At 36.6% G+C, this 26,968-nt stretch overlaps 1 protein-coding gene across 3 annotated transcripts in view; it reads right to left on the bottom strand.

Annotated features, from left to right (window-relative positions):
* Positions 1–26,664, bottom strand: part of LOC108670347 (mucin-12) — a 37,042-nt gene extending 10,378 nt beyond the window's left edge. For 2 of the 3 annotated variants that reach the window (XM_018157813.2, XM_018157812.2), the window contains exons 1-6: positions 25,186–26,664; positions 21,956–22,000; positions 13,580–13,772; positions 2,854–3,049; positions 1,682–1,877; positions 69–208 (exon numbers count right to left, since the gene is read on the bottom strand). In XM_018157813.2, the coding sequence (XP_018013302.1) occupies positions 69–208; positions 1,682–1,877; positions 2,854–3,049; positions 13,580–13,772; positions 21,956–21,987 (757 nt within the window). In that variant the 5' untranslated portion in view covers positions 21,988–22,000; positions 25,186–26,664. Of the gene's footprint in view, positions 1–68; positions 209–1,681; positions 1,878–2,853; positions 3,050–5,808; positions 5,880–13,579; positions 13,773–21,955; positions 22,001–25,185 lie in introns of those variants that run through there. The other variant, XM_018157814.2, reaches the window with a different exon arrangement.
* Between the last annotated feature and the right edge of the window lie 304 nt (positions 26,665–26,968).

Consider the following 26,968-nt stretch of genomic DNA (forward strand, 5'->3'; position numbering starts at 1 on the left):
GTTTCTTTAATATTTCACTCTGAAATAAGAAGCAGTACTGAGCAGTGTTTATTTAATTCATAACCCACCATCATAGTCTTGCGTGGTGGTGCGGCGCGAGGGGAGAGAGGCCTGCGACCGCGACGGCACGCTTTGGCTGCGGAAAGATTTTTTCGTATCCCTGGGCTTGTTGACGTAGTTCTTTATGACGTCTTCTTCCCGACAGAACCTGCCAATTGCAAGCAGGTTTGATAATCGTACCCTAAATAAAGCATCAGTTAAAGCGAATTAAGGCAAAATAAATTGTTTTACTATCACACATTAGAATGAACCAACTTTGAATGCAGGGGCTTAATCAAGGAAAGTTCCGATTAGAATACAATCGACGAATAGTCTAGACTTAATACACCCTTTTATGAATAATTTCAAGTGACACGGGATTTTTCCGTAACCATAAAGTTTTCAACAAGTCATTTCATGAAAGATATAGCCAGCAGAAATTCTTGACGTTTCTACCATCGCGTTTCTGTGTCATTATCGGTCCGTTTTTTATTTATTTATACGCGTGTTGGCAGCCGCCAGGGCCGCGGCAAGCATCAAAGGCCCTCAAGTCACTGCAGGAAATGTCTAGCATGCTCCCAGACAATCGAATAAATAACGAGGAGTGTTGAGCACGTAACTTGAGCAGACAACATTAACCGCCTGCGCTCTACAATTCGAATTTATTAGCTAAGCTTTTGGCTCAGTTTTACTTTCTTCGGTGACGAGTGTAGTAATGCACAATGTATCAAAATTTCTAATATAATACGGCTCTCATTCTTTAATTATATGTTTGAAGTGAGAAAAATTAACGATAAAATCTTTCAAAATTCCACGTAATAAGAGTTAAATAAGAGAGAACTAAGAGAATAAGAGAGAACTATATTATGATGGCTTGTATGAGGAATGAATTTGTTTGGATTTAAAAGTGAGGAAAAATGACTGAAATATATCTTCAAGCAAGTGACATTTAATACCGCCGGCCTTGTTTTGGCATCCTTGTTCGTTTAGTACGTGACTGGCGTGAATTTATCGCTTACATCGGCAGACTGAGGCACGCTGAATTATGTGAATAACAAATTTTCCCTAAATGCATAAAATTCTGGCAATCTCTAGTTATTAGAAAACTCGATATTGAATAAGTTTATATCATCACAGAAGATATACACTAAATATTTTTGAATGTTTTGCCATTTCAGTCGAATGACGAGTCGAGATAGAACGCCTACAACTTGATGTACTCTACAATGTCTCTTGCTGCTTTCAATTAACTGAAAATTAAAATTTCAATCACGCTAAAAATTGATAAATTTCTGATAATCCCAAAATTAATTTAGCATGATAAACTTTAGTTTTCAATTAATGGCATCAGGTATACCACCAACAAATGTCTTGAACAAAATAATTCGTTTTAGTTGAAAACTTCCAATGAAATATAAATAGAACAATCGTTGTTAATTATATTTTCCGTAAAGAAACAACGTTTAAAAAACCTTGCTTTACAAGTTGTGTTCGTTTAAACAAGCTATTTTTTTGCATCTCTTCCACGTCTAGTGAACGGTCAGAAGTGCTTGGTCTCTGATATCTGACATGAGTATGTCTCACATAATTGTCTCTGTTACCTGATGACCATGAACATGTCTCAGGGAATTGTCTCTGTTACCTGATGTCCATGAGCATGTCTCGGGGGATATCACGACGACATATGGCACAATTCTTGGTGGTGTTTGCGATCCCTTTGACGCAGACCATGCAGAAGACGTGCCCGCACTCGAGGGCGATGGGCAGCGTGACCGGCCCTAGACAGACCGGGCACTCGTCGCCGCCCTCATCACCAGAGTCAGAGCCTGACTTCTTCTCTGTTGAATTATTAAATAATAGTACCGGGGACTTGGGTTATTCTAAAATAAAGGTAACTGTGATAAATGACAGTTATTACTACCAATTAATTCGAAATTTAAGTCTGACTTAAATTTCGACTTTTAGATTTTAATTACGCCGAAAAATCTGGTAAAATAGATAACACACTCTTTTCTGGTGATAATTTACATAAAGAGTAGGGTTATAGTAGTAATTTTAATTCTAAATTCAATGTAGGATTTTGATCGTAATTTCTTTTGGTTTCGTATCCCAGAGAACGATTCTAGCAGCTAATTTATTGTATTTTGAGAACATTTGGTTTCACTCACCTACATTTGATCTACATCATTCAAAGGCATGGAACAATTATTTGCTGTTTTATTTATTTATACAATTATTTGCTGTTTTTTATCACTGTTTTATTTTTTGTATCTTTGGTGAGACAAAAACATGGCAATCTTTGGTGAGAGACAATCATGGCAATCTTTGATTTGGTGAGAGGGAATTTCAAAACCAAAGATTGCCTCTCATCAAAGATTGTCATGATTGTCTCTCACCAAAGATTGCCATGATTGTCTCTTACCAAAGATTGCCATGTTTTTGTCTTACCAAAGATACAAAAAATGAAACAGCGAAAAGAAAACATGTCAAGACAACGTAATGATTATGCAAAATGATCTTACTAAAACTTTGCGCAAGCACGATTTTAGCATATGTCACTGAAAGTTCTATCAAACGCTTATGGCTACATCGATCTGTCTGATTTTCGGTGGAGAGATGGAGAAAAATATAGGGAACAAATTCTGACCTTCCAAAACTTTTTAACTCTATTACTTTTTGAGTTACAGCCATTCAAAGTTGAGTATCGTTCTTTTGGGATACCCTGTACAAATATTTTTTCTCTGTGAACTGCAGAAATTTGACGCTATCACACCTACAAAAAGTAACATCAGTGAATGCGTGTGAAGTTCCTACCTTTATCTTCAGGTGCCAGGTACTTGTGGTCGGAGTTATAATGAAACTGCAAGTGACGGAGCTGAACATATTTGGTACAGCCTTTACATCGCTCAGTTCGAGACCCGCAGGCATCCGTGTGTTTCTGTAGCTCGGACGCTTGCACTTGCAACTCGCAGTACTGGCACGACAGCATGCGCCGCGGACACTCGTCTTGCTGTGGCATCAATGCGGGAACAAAATGTAAATATTTTAGCACTGAAGTTACGAGAGCTTATTCAGTCGGGACACGGACACAAAAGACAAGACGAAAATTTCTTGCTCTCAATTAGGAAGTTCTGTATCATGCTGGGTCTCTTTCAGCGGTTAGCTTCTTTGAATAAGTTTGATTTTGAAGATATTAGGAGGAACAGGAGGCGTTGGAAAATCAAACTTAATTAAGAAATTTGATTGAAATATGAAAATTTGAAGAAAATATCTCTGTGCAGAAATCACCACAATAATTTTTTTCTAGCGCTTTTTAAAAACCTCTAGGAACAGGTAACATGCAACCAAATAAAGCAAGCAATCCGGCCTAAGAAGATAACTATTTTTTCGCGATTAATAAAGAATTCTTTTTAAAAACATTTATAAACAATTAGGCGAAGGTCAGTGATTTGAAAAATTGCTAAAGGTTCTCGAAGTTTAATTTTTCGAAAAAAATGATAAGACTTTCTCCCTAACTTTACTTTCAAAAGAGTGTGAGCGAGATTCTAAAAAAAAAGCATGTTTTTCACTTTTTTCCATTGAAGTAAGTAAGCTTTTTTGATGCACCCTATAGCTATCTGTTTTTTGGACACATTGTATGAACAGAAAAAATCATGATGCACTGAACGACATAATGGTTACTTTGTAGTTTATCCTTATTATTCTTAATGGTGGGGATGCATAAATAATTCAGCATGAATTCTACATTGTCTGCCTCTATGATCCTGAATGTCTATGAAATGTGAAAAAAATTATTGGAATAGTCCGTTTAACTTTGATCGTGCGAGAGCGTAAATGCCGTCACCGTGTCAGGGTTAATTACGCTGCCAGTAAAATCAATTTACAACTAATAAGTGCCTCGATCGAGTAACGCGATCTTTATGATCGAGTTACCCGTAATGTTGAACTCAATTTTAGTACGGAGGAAAACGCTAACATAAAATTAGGATTTCCAGACAAGGTCATCTGTGAACAAATTATCAGTACCACAACAAAGTTAGGACAACTTGCGAACATATGTATTTCAATAACTATTTTATGTAATATTTTGGTGGAAATATGATATAGCATGTTTTTTGGGTGGAACATTAATACAAATATTTTGCGTAATTCCACTACACAAAATAAATTTAATTTTCAAGCACTAGAAACTAAATTATCTATACTGAACAGAGTGTTGTAATATTGATGCCAATTGGGGCATTAATAAAATTACATATAAATACATATTTATAGCATTAAAAAACAGAAAAATATACGATCGCTGTTTTTCCATTACTTCTAAAAACACTTTGCTATATAGCCTGAGCCATCTTTTACATACTTACCATATACTGTACATTTAAAAGGGGCTAACATATAAAACATAACGTAATTTTGCTTTAAATAATCACATCTCATTCAAAGCTTACAATAAATTCACGAAAATCAACAATTCTCTAAAATAATTCAATAACTTTAGAATGTTTTCAAACGTTGACGTTTAGTCGATTACTGCTTGGGAGCAATTGTGGGCTGAGGCACCATACAACGCGCAGGGTGATTCACGGAAACTACCTGATTTGAGAACTGAATAAAAAAAAGAACTATTAAAGATATCATTACAATATAAACTTTATTGAAAAATTCATTGACTTAGTTTTTGTATCATTTAGTTTGAAAGATGACATTGGACATATGACGGCTCCCATTGTCAAGGCACTTAGTTTGTCAATTTTTGATGTTCCGTTCACTTCGCTGAAGCATATTGATGGGTATGTTGGCGATGGCTTGGCGTATGTTGTTCTTCAGATGAGTTATGGTCCTTGGACAGTCATTGTAAACAATTGACTTGAGATAACTTGCCTTAAATGTATTCACCAACGTAACAATCGATTTCCAACCAGGAACCGAGAACTGAGAATACGAAACCGAGAACAGACTGTTCGTTGAGTAGTAATAATGGAACGACCATTAGAAAAGTACAGCTCGACAGCAAACGCGCGCTGCTTTTTTGTCCAATGCATAGTGACAATTGACTAGATGGGACACAAGACGTCATGACCTTGTCGTTCATATGAAGTGCTAACCGCCCTTTTCCTACAACATCTGGCTGCTTGGCTCAAAATACCAAAAAGATATTTCCGTGAATCATCCTGTACATCAGGAAAGAAATAGTGAAGATATAAAATAAATATGACAAAGCATTGTAGCGTATGAGTTCGGATGCAGCATAGACCTGCGATGTACCTATCCATGGAAGACGAGTCTAAGTAGACGTAAAATAGTAAGTAAATCGTGCAAATGTAATTTATAAGCCGCCGAAACAATAATGAACTTTATTCTGAACAATGTTTTAGCAGTTGATTATCCATTTTAAAATATTGCATTTTTTCAGAATTTGAAACAGTTTAAAGGATAATTATAACCAGCCAAGTTTATTAGCTGAATAGGGTATTACCTAAATTCCGGACTTACATTTTAATTTTGTGATGTTTAATTAATATGAATTTTCTACCAAAGGTGGAGAATTTCCAATAATATAAATCATTATTTAAATGATGACGTGTCACAGTTTGTGATAGTGAATGCTTGTGCGATATAATGAGCAAATATGACCAGATTTAAAAGTTACCAGACTTAAATTACGTATTTGAGTAGATATATTGATTGTAAGGTGGATTTATGTCAAGATTAAATTATTGTGTAAATGACCCTTCATTGACTTCCAAGAATTATTTAATTAATTACCTGCTGAACCGTTTGCTGCGGCGTCATCTTCGAACTGACTGCAGCCTTCTATAAAATTATCAGCCACGTTCAAATACTTATTAATTGATGAAAATTCAATCACAACTTAAACGACATGGCAAGAACGCAAGGAAAACAGGCACTAAAATAAGTGGTTTTCCTTTTAGCGAAACTCTCGATGTACTGACTTGATTATGAAGGTTATTGAAAATAACTTCTGATTCTACGTAAAATTTCCGCAATGCAGAGGTTGATTCTTCACGCCACGTTCGAAAACTGAGGCTAAAATTTATTGAGTGAATGATCGTTATTTATGAATTTTTATTTTTTTACTATTAAACAAATATTAATTTAAGCAGAATATGCAGAAAATATTAAAATGCGAAAAATTGGTTGACTAAACCACCAATGACATCTGAAGAAGCCAAATTAGGATTAAAAAACATGAAAATGTCATGATTCGTTTCTTTTTCAGACGAAACCTTTCACAAATGCAACACGGGTTCAAATGCAACGTTTCACAACTGACTCTTTCTAGACGCTGTGCTCTCTGCGATTCATCAGCTCGATACGAACTCAAGAACCTGAAACATTAAAACCATTAAAATTAACGGGCGCGTGACAGGAGGGCGTCGTATGGCTGGTGACCACAGCTACTCTGCGCCTCACTGGGCGAGGAAGCTCACGCAGGCAACCGTCAAAGGGGCTGCATAATCGCTGCTTGCTGGTGAGTGCCAATTTCGGGCATGCGCGACGTCACATCAACTTGAACCTTTCGACCACGTCTCGTATTTTTTTTAATATGGCAAATTTTCATTGGAAAAATAATTGTAGATTTTTTATTAATTAATTTTTTATTAAAAATTATTAATTAAAAATTATGACGATTTGCTTATAAAAAGGGATTTTATTTAACAAATGAGTTAATTTAAATAAAAGAACAAGTATTAAAATCAAATTACCCAATCATCAACCAAAATCACGTGAATGCAGCAATAACGGAAAATAATAATAGGAAAAGCTTGGGATTGTACCAGGTTAAGAATATCTACTACCTAGCGCATGTAGCGTCAAATGGCACTACAACGATGCATCGCAGATGACAGTATAAGTTTTGCAGCGATTCGAGGCCTAAGCCGACTGCAGTTGTCAGCTTGATTATTCGCTCACAAAATGTGAGCAGCCATACTCTTCTCTAGCTACCTCAACTACGCAAGTGAGCCGATAAAATCCTTGTTGGCTGCACCCACCACGTACAGAGCAGATAAGCAGCTCGCTGGCTACACCTATGGTGCATTTGAGCCGATAAACACCTCGCCGGCTACACCTATAGCGCATTTAAGCCGATAAACACCTCGCCGGCTACACCTATGGTGCACTTGAGCCGATAAACACCTCGCCGGCTACACGTATGGTGCACTTGAGCCGATAAACATCTCGCTGGCTACACCTATGTTGGGCTTGAGCCGATAAACACCTCGACGGCTACACCTATGGTGCACTTGAGCCGATAAACACCTCGCTGGCTACACCTATGGTGCGCTTGAGCCGATAAACACCTCGACGGCTACACCTACGGGGCACCTGAGCCGATAAGCACTTCTCTGGCTACACCTACGGGGCACCTGAGCCGATAAGCACTTCTCTGGCTACACCTGAGCCGATAAACACCTCGCTGGCTACGCCCACCGCGTACCCGATTTGCACAGTCGAGGTCTGACGACATAGCGGCTCCTCTTAACCTTCTTACCGCGTTGCCAAAAGAGGGGGGGGGGGGCAGCGGCTGGCATCGAGACAAGACGTCTTGAGCTAGCTAGACCATGTCTCTACCCTCGCCCTCCTCGTGCTTGCTTTGATCTTTCAGTAGTAGTCTTCGAGTGGTTAAGCTCTATTTGTTTAGAATTTTCGTTGCATGGTCTTATATATGTTCTCCATACAAAACACAAGAAAAAATCATTTTGGATGGTTTATTCGGTTTATAAGTGTAGTCAGACAACAAAAATTCACAGAACGAAATTCAATAGTCGTTACTTCGCCTCACAGAAAGAAAATTCACAGAAATTTCTAATTTATTTCTACCTGCTATACTGGAGACTCACTCCTTCGAGAAACAAATAGCATAACTCATCACTTTTCCAGGTCTTTTCACAAATAGTTGAAAACACGGTCTCCATTCAAAAATTAAATCTATCATCCTTTAAGAAATGACGGTGTTTTAATGACGTAAACTTGATCATTATTGTCATGTCGGGCAAATGTGATCCATTAAAGCATTGGCAGCTGGCAACAATAATATTAAAAAGTCACGCTGCCTTAAGCAAGACACTTAAGCAAATGAGTGCCACTAAAATAATTTTTCTTCTTTTATGTGTTCTTGACAGTTATAATTGACAGTTCTTTCTTTTTATAATTTTTTCTTTTATGTGTTCCTTGGAACAATCGCATTAGCTCTTTAAAAAAGTGGGTCGTTGGAGTATCTGCATCACTTTTTCGAAAGAATTATGTCTACGGAGCATCTACATCTGTTTCTTTTAAATGTGTGCCTTTGTAGCATATGCCTCTGTTTTTGATGAATACGCACGTCTTCAATTGAAGCATCTGCAAGCAGACGTTTTGTCAAGATTGCGTGCTTTTCAAGCCTCTGCATCTGATTTGTAGAAAATGCGTGCCTCTAAACCCTACACATCTGCTTTATAGAATGTGCGTGCGTTTAAAGCATCTGCATCTGCTAAGTCGAAAATATAGTCGAAAGTAGATGCAGTCTGCATCTGCATAGTCGAAAACATATGATCCACATAAGTTTTGCTAAAATTTTTGCTCTCAAATCATCGGTATCTGCTTCGTACAAAATTCGTGCCTTCAAAGCATCTGCATCTGCTTTGTAGCAGAAGCCGAGCTTCATAAGCTGGCATAATTCCGTAAGTAATAGCTGCTGCCTCGCGGTCGCACTTCAGCTAGTGACCCAGACAGCGGTTAATTTTGTTTATTTATTTGTGAGCGAGCAAGGGTTACGCAAAGAGTACACGTAACCTCAATTGCAGACATCGGTATTGAACGGCGTGAGGTAGTCGCCACATAACGAAGAGGTAATACGTACCTGCGGCTGTAGGAGATTCACTGAACATACCGTGAAGACGATATCATAAGAGCCTTGTGCCAAGAATCTGACAATGGCAATGCAATGAGTGTAAATGTCAGCTGCGGTTAGAGCAGACGATATCCAACGATGAGATTCATAAACGTTTAATAAGTAAAAATTTTGTTTCTAATGAAATTTTATACATTTTTCCCTGATATACGTGCGAAATACATTTTTTTTATAAAATTACAGATTGCAAGGAAAGGAAAATCAACTCGCATCTCATTTAGAGTTTGAGTTTATTTATTTTCCTTGCCACTTTTCTTCCTGTGATGAATTTAGAGCGCAATCTTATGCATGTGAAACCTAAGAAATTCTTCCTTGAGGCTTAATTTATTATGGCGGCCTAGACTTTCGACACTCATTACAAGGCTCATCCAATTAGGCTAGGGGGAATTAACGCGGGTTTCTGAAGCATAATTTATCAAAGCTTCGAGACTGCTCAGCTACAGCAATGCTTAGGCGCTTCCGTGGAAATAGATCTTCCTTTGAGATTCCGAATTTTAAGACGCCTTTGTGATCATAATGCACCTCCGTTAATAATTATTCTTTTATATGAAGAGGGTAGGGAGAGGCATCGCCATTTATAGCCTCTCCAGCATTAGGCCTATGATTAATTTTGTACGTAGACATTTTCAATTTATTTGTATTCAGGAGAAGTAGATAATTATTGCTCAAGACAATAATTATGAATTAAGGTATTTATATCTGGAGTTAGTTCAGCATTCATTGCCTCGATTAAAATTTGGGCACATGGCAAGGTTAGAAATTGTGGTAAAAGTTATGAAGTAATGCATAAAAAACTTGAGAAAAACTGCCTTGGAATTTAATATCTGGACTCTGTGGGCTAAACCTAATTTGCGCAAATCAAATTCTTCCAGCACTTCTTAGGTACTCGATAGCAGCTGCCACCTGATAAGCAAATAGCGACGAGTATTTGATTCACATATTCATCCCCGTTGAAACGGACAGTAAGAAATCACTGAAGTCAAGTTTCGTGGACTGATAAAAACATAACCTTAATATAAGATAGGTTCTAACTTTGATTGGATTCATTGCAATATGAGATAGGTTCTAAATTTAATTGGGGTCATTGCACTCGTGAAAAAATATGGAATTTCATTCGGCACTCATAACGGGTGTCAAAAGTTACTCAGAGGGCTTTTGTTGCTGCTCGTTGGAGAAAAACAAGACTTTTGATAGTTCTCAGTACAGTTGGGGATCGCAGCCTCCTTCCATTTTGAATGATTGTTCACAGCACCCAGACTTTCACGGAAGGTTGATGTCTTATCACGTGGTCTGCAACATCGAATGCACTGGATATCAAAAAACGTAACTGCGTCAGAAGCAAGCCTTTAATTGTATCGCAGTGCTACTCGTACACCTCGACACTATCTACTGCCTCATCAATCGCTGCACTGAGTCTCCTGAAGAAGTGAAGTCGTGACAGACACATGGCCTTTAGCTCTGTAAGAAATTCTGGTCACAGGATAGAGTTTTTAGGTCAAGGGTGGACTAAATACTTGTCCCCGTAAATGAGCAAATGTCCAAGAGATTAACAGGGAAAAGATGCCGGCCTCCAGATCGAGGTCGCGAGTACGACTGCTTCACGCTGCTGCGTGTTGTTTGTCTGTTTGTGAGTTTTTCATGTTGAAATGCAATAAGTCATACTGGTTGCCGAAAATTTTTTTCGTGTTGAAACGCAATTAATCAAATATTTTATTGTTTGAAATTTTATTTCCTTGTGAAATGTAACGAGCAATGTTGGCTGCCTAATAAAATTTTTCATGTTAAATTCAATAAGTGTAATCTTTTGTTTGTTTGTTAGCAAGTGTTTTCGTGTTGAAATGCAATAAGTCGTATCGTTTAATCGCCTTTTTTGGGGGGCTGAAATACAATGAGTCGATTTGTTTGTCTGATAGATTGATAGCTTTTTCAGCAGTTTGTCATAAATTGTCATAAGTTGTGCTTTTTGTCTGTTGGTTTGTGAGTTTTCTCTTCACGTGTGAATGCAATAGGTCGAGTTGTAAAGTTTTTAAGATAGTTTTTAAGGCTGAAATTCAATACTTCGCTCGGTTGACTTCAAAGTAAGTAATGATCTCCATGTGCCCATTGAAGGCAGTATAGAGATATTCTTTATTTGAGTTGAATTAAAATAAACTATGTATTGCCTGACCTCTAAAGGCTTTCCGAAACGTAGTGATATCACCGAGTCATTAGTATAAACTTTTCGCCGAAAATTGTTTCAAATGACATTTAAAATGTATGTGTCTAAATAGCGGTCTTTGCATGTGAAGTATTTTATTGAATTTTGAAGAGGGCAACTCAAAATTCTAGAGCGTTTAACCTGAGACTGTACGTGAATAAACACGGCTGCAACTGTCTTGCAGCAACATTAGCATTAAGCATAGCAGATCATGAGAGTCTCAGGGAGATGAAATCGTGTACATTTGTTGCGATGAAATCGTGTACATTTGTCGTGTGAGTTTCACTGTGGGGATTTTCTGTGGAAGACAGTAGCATATATTTCGGTGTTGTCAAAAGTACTACATACACTAAGCATACACATACACTAAAACACTGACGTTTTGTACAACCAGAAATCTCCTGCTGGTATTTTTGCAGGCAAAACAGTGGCATAACTACCACTTATAAAGGGAGTGAAGAAAAACTTCTGTCGGTACGTTTTTTGTACTCATTCTCGTTGGTTTCGCATTCGTTTAGATTAAACTATAGTTTATAATTTGAAAGATATTATGTCAAAGAATTAATAGTGCCTATACGAATTTGTTGATCGAATTGTAGATAACAATACCCGGAGATGTTCCGACTCAATTATCTTTAACATTATGAAGTCTTTGAAGTGCTTGGTACATCGGAAGCTACTTCAACGGTAAGTTTCCCTTCAAAATCCCTTCATGCGTAACATATGCATTCAATTTCAAAGATTTTCGGTTGAACTGTTCTGCTAATTTCATTTCATTTTCTTTATTTAAACCCATATGATCCTATTTTTTAGTACAATATAAACGAGAAAACTGATCGAGTCATTTACCTCAAACAAACTCTGATAAACAAAGTTTGTCTTGGTCAGCCTCGAGGTCGTTGCGATCATTTCATCAGTTTAATTAATAAAATATAGAATACAGAGAAATAACAACGGGAAGACGTCAAAAAGTCTCCCACAAAACAAAAAATTCAGTGTCATTCAAATAAAATACATTGCATTATGCATAAATGTTGTTTTATAACGAAGCAATGCGGGTTTTGTGCATCTTATGAAGAATAGATTATTGCCCGTGTTTTTAAAGTGAGCGCTACTAGGCTACAGCATTCGAGATCAAAGAAGCCACAAGTACTTGGATGCTGGCCACCATTTTAGTGGACGATTGCCGCTCGCTTAATAAATTACATTAGAATATTTATACGAGCTTCTAGATATTATCAAAGAAGACGCCGACGCCGCATGATCTCAGCCATCTCTCGGGTCACAAAAATAAGCGATCTGCATCTCAGGTTGCCAGACCTCCATCAAAGCAGCTCGTACCTCACGCGTACAACTTTTCTTATAGCGATAAAGAGGCCAGATATTCAGGAGGCGTGTCGATGTGAGCAAGATTGCGATGGATAGATGTGATAATTACCTCACCTCATCAGCCCGCTGCAAGATTTTTTCGGTCCGAAACTTAAATTATGGCATGTTTCATTCTGATTGTGAATTTAAGCAACCTAGATGCGTCTTCCAATTCATCAACGCCATATTGAACTACCAATGTAAAGTAGACAAGGAAATAAAGCCTATGCATAGGCTTGTTGTTAAATAACTTTTATAAATGTACTTTTTTAGCCTGAGCTTATGAAAAAATTATGAAACAGCATTAACATGGTTTAATAAACGCACAAAGCCGAAATTCTGAATCTGAATAGCTTTTTTATTCACAGCGCAGATTTGCATGTATGTTAATTATAACGCGGAACTCGAAGCCGTGTATAAGTCTGAGCAACAGTTGCGCCTCCCTGCATTTGGGCAAGACAAATACGCGGACGCTTCATGGTTTACGAGATGGAGTTTTTACTCGTAAATTGTTTCATTATGCGCCTGAGTGGTGATAATTATATTCAGCTGCAGTGGCTGAAGGTGTCTGAACGTTTACTGAACAAAGACATAAGACACATAAGACATAAATACAAAGACATTTCAACTTCAGTGCTATATGGTTGAGAAGGGCATTCCAAATACATGCTTTAAATTGCTGCACATTATTAAAGCGTTCGCTTTAGGATGATTCGGTCTCAGCTAAGCTGTTAAGTTTAGATGTTTCGTCTTCCATCCCATTTCTAAACTTCGCAAATGCCTTCTATGCTTTTTAGATGAAAATTGAGAAATAATGTACGGGATTGAGTTAATCTAGACTAACCATTTATACTCACCATGCAGATGTAGTTTCCTAGTGTCCAAAATGGAGATAGCAAAACTTAGAGATTACCTAAGATTTCCCGATTTATTTATTAATGACTATATTTATTCTCACCTGGTGCGTGACGATTTTCGTGTCCCCACTGGAGATAGTTAAACTTAGAGATTACCTAAGATTTTCAGATTTATTTATTAATGACTATATTTATTCTCACCTGGTGCGTGAAGATTTTCACGGCTTCCACCTTGGCCCCGCATTTGTTGCAGTCAAGAGAGCCGTGTTGGGACTGCAGGTGATGCTGGTATTGGGACCGGGACACCGGCTCCCCACAGACGGTGCACTGAGCCACGTTCCGAGTGCAGTGCACCACATGCACCGTGAAGTTCAACGAGGCGACTTCTTTTTTGCTGCGAAAGAAATGAGCTTTGAGAGCAGATAAGCATATGAGTTCAAGAAATTTATTACTTTAATTTCTGCAAATAATCAAGCTCGAAAAATTATTTTTAACTTATATTGAAGTAAACATATAAAAATGAGGATTGATTTTGCCTCTTGGATTTCGGGGAAAAAAATTTATGTCAAAATGAAAAAATAATGCAACCCAATTACGTCAGAAACATGCAAGACTAAACTATACTTGCATTTTCTACAAAAAAATGCTCGTTTTGTCTGACAAATGTAAAGCATCTTATACAAAGTCGAGTCCCACAGATTTAATTCTTGTGTCACTAAGGAAATAATTCATAATTTTGTGTATAATTAATTAATTATAATGATTTAATTGTTAAATTTTATTATTTAAGTTTAGAGATGTTGACAGTTATGTGGGCAATAACCATTAAAACTACCCCAAACGAAATTGAACTTCTCGGATCTTGTAAGAGGATTCCGTAATTTCACTTAATTTGTCTATAGATGAACACCATTCAGAAGCAGGGCAGTAGAAGGAGCTCGATCAAAGGAGAATATTTTAAACGCGAGATGCTCCCGAGACTCTGCTTGTCCGCTGCATCAAAGTCCTTATGAACGCGACTCGTGCAGCCATCTCTTCAATGGCGTTACATAAAAAACCGAGACACTTTCATCACCATCAAGAGCCCGGCCAATGAACCAGTCTTGGCAAGCGATTATGAAGACTGAATGCAAGCTTCGACGTCATCGTGTGAAGTTAGCAACTGTGGTCTTACATTGCACTTGGCACTGCGGTCTTTGAAGTTACAGTGCGCGAGTGTTTCCTTGCTAAAGCTTTGCTCAAAATAGCCAGAGCTCGTTGCGTGAACTAGGGCACAGTTTTTTCCTATTAGCTTTCTAGTGCATTAGTATATTATTTCTCGAAAACAATTTAAGAGCTAAGTCTTGAAATAAAAGTAGATAGAAAAGTAGGAGCGATAAGTTTTGCATGGTCACCTAATAATTTGCAAATGATTTCTATTTGCCCAAGACAAGTAACTCAGGACTTACAAATTGCCGCTGGAAATGTGCACGAAATCTTCTCGTAGGTCAGGGTATATTCATGGTTATATTTCAAGCTGAGGTTTTTCGACGGGTATATAACGTAAATTTCACTCTCGTCTCCAAACATAAGTGATAAAGCTATTACAAAATGCGCAAGTTTCAGTTAGTTCAGGTGCGAATCTAGTTATGGTTATTGCAATAGGAGTTACTCCCTTCATGACAGGCATGTGTTCCTGAAATTGAAGAAATATACCAACTGAATTAAAAGTCACGGTCGTTATTAATTACAAATTTAAAACATCATTCACATTGAACTATTGTAACCCTGAGTTCCGAAATACTATTCCACTCAAGTCTGAAACCTTGATAATAAGCCAAATACGCGTAAACATAATGGATGTGATTGGAAATGCGGTTGGCAGTAGAGACTGAATGGACGTATAGTATCTATAGATTATAATGTTGACTAAAAACCTTAACAATTATACAACATTTACGGATTAACAATACACAAAAACTACACAGAATAATATTACAATATATATAAGTAATTGGTTGCGTAAGCAATTAAATAAATTAAAAAACAATTCAAAACAAAAACAGTCTAAAAACAGACTTTAACTTAACATCAATAATATTATTCATGGCACACTCATAGATACAAGAAAAGAGTGACCTGTGAACACAAGCGATATTTACCAGAGCGCTTCTTCAGTAACCACTAATTAATTTATTTGAATTGATGTGTCCTAAAATATCGTAATCGAATACCGTAAAATATCGTAAATATCGTAAGGTACTGACTGCTTCTTCAATAATATTGAATAAGATTTATGAAGCTCATAACTCAAATATTTCGGAATAAGAGTCATTAAAATTCATCTCATTGAACTTATTCGCACAATATTCATCACCAAAAACACTTTTCAGTATTTAGACTGTGCAGCCTAAAAAGGCTCTGCTCACGATAATAATCCATTTCATGAGCTACAAATCAAGTTTGACTATAGTAGCTTTATTTGTTTGCTAATGTGGATTTGTAGGGTCTGACTAGCTGTATTGAAGCATTTAAAAATGAATCAATATAATGAATCATTTCAACTGTAAAATGAAGTGTGAAATGAGTAGAATTCACCAAAGGTGATCAACAATATGATCAAATTTATGCTGCACGGGAATAGCGAAAGATAGTTTAATGTTAGTTACAAATTCCGTGGATTTTTTTTACACATTTCGCGGCAATTATTGATGCGATATTTAGATGGCGGTGCAAAATACAGCTTGGAATATCTACGTCTTAACTGATGCAATATATTAAGGATTCTTTCAATTATTCTTTTATTAGTTGGGTTAAAAGTTCCGCGATAACAATTTTGCACCATGCAAATGTGATTCAGAACGGAAACAATGTTAAGCGTAAAAGCTTTGCCTGCACTTACGTTTTAGTCAAGAACTACACGAATCATGGAAAGATAAATATCCATGCAATGTGAAAAAACATGAAACAAATAGCCGGACACAAAACTGTTTGTTATCATCTAAAGTAGGATTTCTACAGTTTTTAAATTCAAAGACAAATGCTTGATTCTAAAACTAAATATTCCTGATTAAATTCGGCCATGCTATAAAAAAATGTGGAATTCTATTAAAAAAATCAGTAATTTTATTGTTGGTTATTTAGTCTGTTACGAGGCGCTTTTGTGTCAGAACGGATAAAACAAATACAAGAAAAGACCAAAACTTCAAAGGCTAAAACCGCGCCGATCTTCGTTGCTGTCCGTAATTGGTTAGAGGTGATGTGCGATGCAGGCAGAAATCAAAGGCTTCCCCGTGAGATCAAAGCTGCGCCTGAACCTCATTCGATCGCCACACAAATATGTGTCTGTATCAAATTTCTGTGACCAATGAACAGATTGGCGAACGTGGTTTGTGCTCTTGAAATTTTTAAAGAATCCGTGAACAAAATTAACAAAAGGCTGCTAGCTAGAGTAATTTGATAAGCAATGAGTACGATTCGGGTCTACTGAATGAAGTATATTTTTTTGCTTTTCATATTGGGTTACATTGATTTTGCTACTTATTCATGTGTTATTTCATCATACGGAAAGTAAGAGAACGATATAAAACGGCTCCTTAGTTCAGAAAAGCAAGTGGTCATAATATAGATTATTATTATTATTATTATTGTTCAACGAAGCAGTTATTGAGACATCTGGTTCAAACGAACTTCGAGGGTACGTTACACATAAGTTTAAAGCAAGTAAAAAATAAATAGGCACAATAAAGGATGAGAATGGATGAAAATTACTAAGCACTTGATTCGCAGTATCTAAGTGAAAAAATATTGCAATAGAAATAGAATTGATATAGAAATATAAATAGAATTGAATTACCAATATGATGTGATAATATGCGATATATTCCTGTATATGAAAGTCTACATAAAATTTGACAGAAATTTATTTTTAAGCATGTCATAGTGATTCATCTTGAACTTTCAAACTTTTCAAGTCTCGAGCCCGTTAGCAAATCGTGTGAGAATATTTCAAATCTTTCCGAGCTTTTTGATCATATTTTATGAATTTTAGATCTGAATTGGGCAGTTTCGTTAGGCAGTCACACCATAACGATATTCCTGATAGAATTCTGCGTAACTGAATCGTAAAACTAACAAGGTACACCAATGTCTTAACATCACACTCCCAGCTTCGGTTTTCATTAAACGGATAGTGAAATGAAAGATAATTAGTAGGCAAAGCTGGTAGAGATATATAAAATAAATCCAAGAGGTTTTACTTTAATTTAAATACGATTGCACAAAAACAACGGAACATCAAGACGTTTCCGCAGTGAGATAAACACGTGTGTATAGACTAGCGAGGCTGACTGTGATAGCCGCAGCAGGTGCCTCCTGCCTTACACTGACCTTGAGAAGCCATCGCAATTCACGGGAAGCAAACAAACTTCCACAAGTTCGTTGGCCTTTAATGTTTAATGGGAATAAATATTGTCACACTAACACCTCATAATGTGTTCTTATATATGAAGGTTAAAGTATTAGATTCATATCTGACTGCAGTAACGTACGAAAATTACCCAATATATGCACTTTTTTTGGACACAGCGAATTGAAATTAATTACCGTTTAAATATGACGCAATTGTAGAAACAAAGCAAATTATATGACTCGCCGTCAAGATAACTATTTATAGTCGTTATTAATAATGAAGATCTTATACTTGCTCAGCAATACAGAAGTAAAACTATTCGGTCAAAAGGTATTTACCATTTGCACTAAAAATTCTCTTACAAATTTTATGGAAAATAATCAGTACCTTGGCGTGAAAAATTGTACGTGAATCCCGTTCTTAATTTGGATTAGAAATCTGAAGGAAGGATGCCATTGTAGTTTAGACATTTCAATGACAAGCTCAGACGTGAATGCAAAATTCTTAATGAGAATGTCATCATCATTAAATTTGGAGGAATGGTTATCAAACCTATACCCTTTCAATATTTTCATCCTTACCATGTTTTTTCCGGCAACGAGACACATCAGGAAATGGTCCCTTGCCATACACATCGATAAAAACGAGGGGGACGTTTTCAGTTCGCCTCTTCAGCTTCATCATCACCCAAGATAGCCACAAATCAAGGTAACCGCCAAACCTACGCGTGATCGCAAGTAGCGCAGACATGATATTTTTAGAATGACATAATCAGTTTATATACACACAAGTAAGCAAAAAATTTAGACGCGTGTGCCGATAAAATCATATGCTGGTTAAGGATTCTGGCATGATGCTAGCTCGCTGTTACCACTCGCTAATATAGACCCGAGGATATTACCCTGCAGGTGCAAGAGTTGAGTTGCTTGAGCAAGACGCGTGGCTCAATATGGCGGCAATAATTCAGAGAAATGCATGCAATTTCATTCATGTAAGATTAAACTCAATAACATACGCTCACAAAAAGATCATTTTAGAAATCTCAACATCATTTGGAGTCGACAACTCATAAAATATCATAATTTGTCTTCAATTATTATGTTGACAACCCAAATAAATTGACAACCCATTAAAAACCCACAGAATTTAAATAGGACCTATGAAGCCACTTCTGAAACACGTTCTTAATCAAACTAATAACTGGTTTCACCACATTCACAACTGCTACAAAATAGCTAAACATGATGTCAGATGTTCGATGCTCTATGACTATCTCGTCTCCCACTTTTAAAATTCTTAAGAGTTAGCGTGAAAGGAACAAATGATGTATTTTGATACGTCTTCATGCAGTCCATTTTAAAATGCAGGCTAAATATTAGGCTTGAGTTACAGCCTGAGCGTGCCGTCACTATCGTCCTCGGAGTAGCTGTCAAGGCGCATAACTCGCTCAGAGCGACTCGCTTGTTCTTTCAGTGCCTTTCATGCAGCAAGCCTTTAAATATTCATATACCTAGTCGATTTTTGTTTATTTGAGAGAAGCCGAGAATTAACTTTAGGTCAATATGAATAAAATTTTGCAGGAATTATTATTTTTTTGGGCTATGAGGACTGCAGTTCAGTTTCAATTTCACAATTTAAAATTTATATGTGTTCTTCAGTTTACTTTCATAATTGATAGGTTCTTTATACATGGGTAACTTTGAGAACAATCTTCAACGGTGCAAGTTCTCTTCCCATATAATTCACGCGAACCTTACTAATTTGCTTCAAAACCCATGTGTCAAGTACGTGATCATTTCACATTTTACATTTTTAATATATTTGAAAGCGATAATTTTAACAAAATCTTCTAATAAGCGGATGAAGTTTAGCTCTAATTGTTCTCATTATATACCAATAAGTTACTGAACATACATAAGAAGCGAAGTGCGTTTCCTTGTCATTTGAAGGATGTATTAAATTGCCAATATCTTAAGTTTCGCTCTAAGGCAGGTAACCTATACTTAAATTTGGAGCTCGTCGATTGTCTCGGCATCGCATTGAGCAAGCTACTACGTAAGGGGCTCTGGTAGGGTTACAAAACATTTAATGAATGTATTTTAAATGTATATATTTTTTCATTTTGAATACGAAGATGATTGAGATGCACCTACTATCAAATTTCCATGAAAATGCAAAGTCAAATTCTAAAGAGTTGGTATTGCCTGATGAATTTATACGTCAACGGGATCGATCGCTGACCATTTTACTGAGCTGTCAAAGGGACTGTATGATACGGAGTTCGTTCGTTCAAGTTTTCTCGACGATAAATTCGTGAAAACTTTGAGCCACAGAGCACCTATAGCTACATTAGTTCTTTTTTATCTCGTTGAATTGAAATTAAATCGTAAAGTAAATTATTTTATCAACTGCCAAATCGTCAAATTCTGATAAACATGTGATGTTTTATCCTGATTATTTGCTACCTATTTGTTGAATCATTTGTCCTATAAACTTATTGTAAAAGCTACGTATGAAGCACATTTATAATGTGAAAGCAAAATAAAACGATGTAAATTTACTTAATGCCGTAACCCTCTGCCAAAAAGCGGCTCGAGAAAGGAGAAGTCCATGGCCACTGAAGTTTTGCGACATGTCATCAAGAGTCGTTCAGAAATATCTGACTTTATTGTACTCATCTCAGCGCGGTAACAAGTTTGGCTACCCTTGAAGGTCACGTACACGTGCTGTTATTTTGTGCCACTGCAAAGCATTTCGCATGCCAGAGGCAATTTGTTTTGCGTCGACACATGACATCTTCTGTCTTGGTGCCATCCTGAATATCATGGCTCCAGCTGCCAAACTGAATTGCCGCAGCATCCGCTAAAGTTTACATTGAACTTCGAAATAAATTTTAGGGTTATGGTAAACAGACAATTGCCGGCGAGTGTTGGAGATGTCAGAAAAGTAGTTTAGTTCGTGCAATATAACAAACACAATGTCCGTGTTCTGGCTGGGAGTTAAGCAGTATTTCTTGTGTTTAGTGCAGTAGCATCATCAGGTCATTCCTATATTCACTTATTAAAAATATTAATATTATTTTTCTAAAAAAAAACGGATAAGTTCAATATATGAGGCCTGAATACAGGTCTAAACAAATAGTCATACAACCAGTCATTTTAAACTTAAATTTGAAAAAATCTTAATCCTAAATCTTAGGAGGAATAGCCCTTCAGGTCCTTAAAAGCCAGTGATGCTTTTGGTTCAGGGCATTATAAACAATGTCAGGTCAGAGTTGAGGCAGTGATTTAAGGATTATTTCCTATTTCCTGAATTTCAGAGTATCACAAACAATGCCTAGTCTGTGTTGAGGCTGCATGTTAGTCCGCGTTAGTGAAGCTTGAGCAGGACGAGTTTCAATATACAACTGAGCGAAGACCTAAACGGGACTAAACAAAACTGTGAGTCATGAGACTGTATAAGACATAATTTTGATAATATTTATGAAAGAGAATTCAAGGGGACGGTAAATTTAAACATGATAATGCACACTGCTTTATGGGTTGGGCAGTAACTTGGCTTTCGGGGACCGTTTTAAGCATCTGAAGCCAGGTATCTGACGTTGAAAAATAGCACCCGGCATCCGACGTTGAAATAATAATGATTAAACGTTGTTTAAAAAAAATCTACTTGTAATCGAGGTTGTTCTTCGATTTCAATTTGTCTGAGGGAGATTTCTTTCGTTTTTTATTATTTTGAAAGAATCTAATTTTGAAAAAATGGGCTTCACGGCAAAATTATAGAGTTGCAAACATTGAACGAATGCAGAATACGACATTCTCCTCGAACTGGAAATCTTAGTGATCCGGAATGGGGAAAAAACAGTTATTCATATTGTGGACAATATCGACATGTGTAATTACCTATAATTGATCTGAATATATGTTTACCATTGCACGAATTAAAGTATTATCGCCGTCATAAGTTCTTAACTAATATGCAATAACAATAATATGCAATATGCATTGGTTATTTACGTCAGTAATGTTGAATCGTGTCATGTTTTTCAAATTAACATCAACTCTATAAAACTGCATCTGCTAAGCTTACTAATCTACAGTTGCGACAGATGAAACTAAGACATGAAAAGTATAAGCAAGGAGCTTCTGAAAATAGGATATTTCTCCGCAAAAGTAAGAATTACTTACCAGTTTGCACAAAATTTCGTCTCGTTATTCATCTTGGCCGCCAGTCTGAAAATAGAAGAAAAAATGAGAAAATTTCTGTAGGGCACGTTTTACTTCAATAAAGCTAAGCTTACAAAAATATATGTCGAAAAGAAAATGATTTTAATTTTACTAGAACATTGCTGTATAATTATTTAATTCGATGGATTAATTATACGCGTATCAGATTCCTTAAATAAAGTTTTCACACTAGACAAATTTTAAAATCTAGTATATATAGTTTCAGGAATTTTTTACCTCATCACATCACGAGCTATAAAAACGTGGGCGAAAACAATAAAATATAGAGATACCTACATATTCAAAATTTAGTGCAAACTTGAAGTTAAATAATAATATTTAACATAAAGCTTCTTCTAACTTGTTCTTTACAGTTTATTTTGATTCCGCTTATTCATCAGCGGAAATGCTTGGTTCTATTGAGTCATCATGGGCCAAATTAATTGTGCAGAATTTTTGCGAATTTTACTCAGGATTAATTTCTACTACAGAGGTAGTTAAATTAAAATGTATGGACCTCATTGTCTGCAAATATTGTTAACTTTTCGAGCGTATAAATCTTCGTGGGATTTCATCATGTAGTGTTAAAATTACTAATAAGCTCGTTAAAATTTAAGATTTTTATTGTACTCGACTGAGAACTTGAGAAGAAATCCCAAATGCATATTTCGAAATGAGACTATTATTATGCTGCCAACACGAAATTTCTTTCAAAAATTTGTGGACGGAGCTGAGCGAGTCGAAAAGTACTTTTGGAAGGACCGCGGGCTTTCCATGCAGATCTCAGAGATGATGGCTCGGACGTTATCCCGTTGATTTAAAGATGTTGACCAATATTGTCAGCAAATATAGATGTCTCGGCATGCACTTGAGCAAGGAGTGCCAGCTTTAGCATGAGGCTCGCGTATTTTTAGACTTGTTCACGCTGTCTCTGCCAACTCTCTACCATGTCCCCATATCGTTTATAATCGTCACTTGCATGAGATGCAAATCTAAACATCCTACGCTTGATGAAATTATGCAGTGATGTACAATTATGTAATGTATATAGTCATGAAAAAATTTCATATATATTTCTTTATACAATCGTCATGTAAAAATATTCTACTGATACTAGAAGTCTTGAATGTCTCAAGCAAAAGTATCTAAGGAATATCGAAAAACAAATTTTACAATTCTTAAAAGCTTAAAATAGAAAAATTTACTTTGAAAACAATCAGCCTGATGGTTAGCTTGGATATTGTGTCCGGTATGCACAATAATCATAATTGTACCTGCATAAAGGTATGTTATATAATTTATTATATGCCATCAATTATTCCGATCATGTGACAGCTGTCATGGTGGTCATTGTTTCCATATGCGTATGGGCGAGACTCAGTTGTGTTTAAAATATATGGAGAAAATAAGGGACCTTCAAACGGTTAAGAATGCTCATGTACAATTACATTGACACATAGTTTCAAACGTGTTCTGATAACTATTTTGCATAATTTACAGAATAAATTTGTACCCAGGATATTATCTGTTTTTTTTACGATACAGAACTTTACTTTATCAAGGAAATAGCTTACTATCGTAGAATAAGATTCCTAAATTCTCATTCACCCCACACAATTTAGTTTCTTATGTCCTCTGAATTAAAGCAATGTAAACATGCATGAAATAGCACTGTATTGATGCCTTTCATTATCGGGAGCAGAAAAAATGAATTGTATGAAAATGCACTAGGCCTGATGCCATAATACTCAAAGTGCCTTGCTGTTCATAACGTTCAAGAATTGTTTGAAAGTAGGGATAAGTAGTCGCAGGTCAATTCCTCAATTGGCGACTAGAACATCATCGATGCTGCGAGATATTAGTAGAAATTGTATTCAAAACGCGAGTAAAATTTCGATTCCATGAACCATCTAAATATTGCTAACTAAATTCATAGATAGGTATTAGGTTTTTTTTCTGATTACTTTATTCAAATGATTACTTTGATTGACTCCCATTTTATAATTTTGATTAATCTAATCAACGTCACATGCCTTTTGAAATGCGCGATTGTTCCAATTCGTTCATTTCAGTTTTTATTACATTTTATCCTCGTTACAACGAACAAAAAGTTGTGAAAACACTTAAATTTATTTCGCCCTGGTGGATAATAAATGATTATGCATCGCATGTTACGTGTGAATAATTCGTCACAAGAAATGATGCAATTTATTTTATTTTACGCAATAATATAACTATAAAAGGTATTAAAAACATTTTTCAGCTCTAAACAAAAATTAATGTTGGCAGAGACGCATGTTGTGTAACATATTTTGTGCTGCGAATGTGAACTTGAAGTTTCACAGTAACCTTCAGTTCTAAGTGACCGAATAAACAATCTAGGACATTGTTGGTATTTCAATCTTGTTAATTAGAACTAGAATTACTCTAGAGTGTATAGATTCTGTGCCAAGGCTTCAAAGAAAAGAGCAAGCATTTCAGCCATGCACAGTTAGAAGAGCCGCGTGCTTCTTTCACTATTCAGCTGCCGCGCCTGCGCAGTCGCAGCTACGGAGACTATATCCCGTCTGGGATGCCTCAAGGACGCCTGTATTTTTAGCAGCTTAACCCAAACACACTCGAAAACTGTCGTAGAAATCAGCCTCAGCCATGAGTTACGACTAGCTCTTCTAATCGAAACTCGAATCTTTATGAAAATTTACAAGGAATTTAAAAGCAAAGAAAACGCCAAGCAAATTCACCATATCGATATCGAAAACGTTTCGGAGTCCAGCTCCATCATCAGTTCGACAAACTAAAATTTTTTTTTAATATTTTTAAACATTTTAATATCGATATGGTGAATTTTCTTGGCGTTTTCTTTACTTTTAAATTCCTTGTGAACTTGCGATATAAGCAGACTGATAATATAAGTACCTCCATGAAAATTATTTTCAACAACACAAATATTAAAGCGTTTTGCAGAACACAGGTGGTGAAACACTTCCAACTTGAGAACCGCTGCAGATCGATTATCAGTAAATTGCGACCTCAATGTCTGATCATCGTAAGCATATTCATGGGTACTTAATCATAAAAATACATAAATAGATTAAATATAATCGTGAAATAAAAAATTTAAGGTACTTTTTCAAAATTTGTTGGAATACAAGTGTCATAGAAAAAATATATATTATTGAATCTGGCCTTACCTTCGTCTTTCCTGATATTGTAGAACAAAACGAGTAATTTTGAGATTTTTTGGATTGTGTTTGATTGTTTATTGGTCTGAATGTTGAAATTAAGTTATGCTTTCTCAAACTTTTTTCGAGTTACCGAAGAATTATGGCATAGAAGTATATTTTTATAGCCAATCAAGGCTCCGATGATTTTCGGAGGACGAAGCACAACACCAAAAACTGCCGACATGGAATCAACATTTCTACAGCAACTGACCACCTTCTCTTCTTTAATTGCACTTTTAATCCAAATTTTTGCAGCTCATATAGTGATGAAAGTTTCAGGTTTACTGAAAAACTTTCGGGTTCAAGTTCGTTTCGATGAACTACTTACTTCTTAAAAACCACTTTTTGATTACAGGAAGCACTTAGATTAACCAACATCTAGGTTTTCTAGGAAGGTGTTATTAAGAAAAATGTTCACCAAGTCCAATCAGATCACTTCTTTAACAGCCAATCTTCGTAATAAATACGTTTCAATTTTATCACGACGTATATTTTTTCTATATTAACCGAGCAAGAAGACGGTTCTTAGAAGCCGTATTCGGGACTGGGTCACGATGAAGGACCTCAAGAGCCTCTGCCGTCAATAGCACCTAATCCTGCAGTGTGGAGAAGCCTGCCCACTGAGCGGCGTATGGTCGTCACCAGCTGTATTCTGCAGAACTGGTGTGTAGCTTCTTCATGATAACCTGCATTGCTGGTCTCAAGTACACGCTTGACAGCCGGAAGACGCTCGATGTTGCTCTATACAAACAGCAATGCTTCCTAATGTACTGGTAAAATCGCCGATGAATTGAAGATCTTATTTGTTTCTAAAGTAAGCTTAACTGCGAACGTCAGAATGTATGACCAATATGAAATGTTTGTTACCTACGAACTTGAACTTGATAAACGTTTTGCATAAAATGGTTATGAAGATAATGGGTAGATCCGTATGACATGTTTTTATATTCATGCACTGAGTGATATTCTTATTCTGAGTTGGGTCGAATTCGCATGAAACAATTTCTTGGGAATAATACACACGAGATCTAATTTGAACAACTGATTATCGTGAACTGCATTGAAAAAATGTCGAGGTTGCCCGTCCAGTTCAGTTAACGTTCACCATCACACTTCAGCCTAAATTGGGCTGAAAGCTCGAAAATCGTAATTGCAGCAGCATATTCTATGATTATATTCTATAATCGCAGAAGCAGATACTATTTTCAAATTTCAAGCACATATTTCAACTATTTGCAGTCTTCTTTTTTTTTGCTTTAACTTTTTTCAGCCAGTAAAAATATTACCCCTGCTCGATGATGTACAATTTTGAACACTTAGATGAACAATTTTTTGAAGTCTTCACCGAGGGACCGACGGTTCCAGAGTGCTAGATCGGAGGGTTGTTCACCTCTCAGCCACTCTGGTGACGCGGCGTGAGCAGCAAGCCGGCTTGCTGGGTTTCCTGCCGGCCGCAGCGGAGGTAACTGATGAGTTGAGTAGCGAGCAGCTCGAGCCTCGAGGCAGCGTGGCAACAAACGCAGTGCGGGTGCCAAGTGTGGTCTTCGGGGGGGGACTCCGCCAAACCTTAGATGGCCTTGGGGACTGCAACACTGTTTATGCGAGTAAGAACCCTTGCATCGTCGTGTGTATAACTGAGATCATCCTTGGATTTAGTTTAGTCTGTATTGAGATTTTTATAGCAAAGTCTCAAGGTCATGATTCACTCTCGGTTGATCTTATCCGGGAAGAGTTCAAGGAACTTTAACTA

Source organism: Hyalella azteca, unplaced genomic scaffold (genome assembly GCF_000764305.2).
Source record: "Hyalella azteca isolate HAZT.00-mixed unplaced genomic scaffold, Hazt_2.0.2 contig13728, whole genome shotgun sequence".
In the NCBI taxonomy this organism is placed as follows: Eukaryota; Metazoa; Arthropoda; class Malacostraca; order Amphipoda; family Hyalellidae; genus Hyalella; species Hyalella azteca.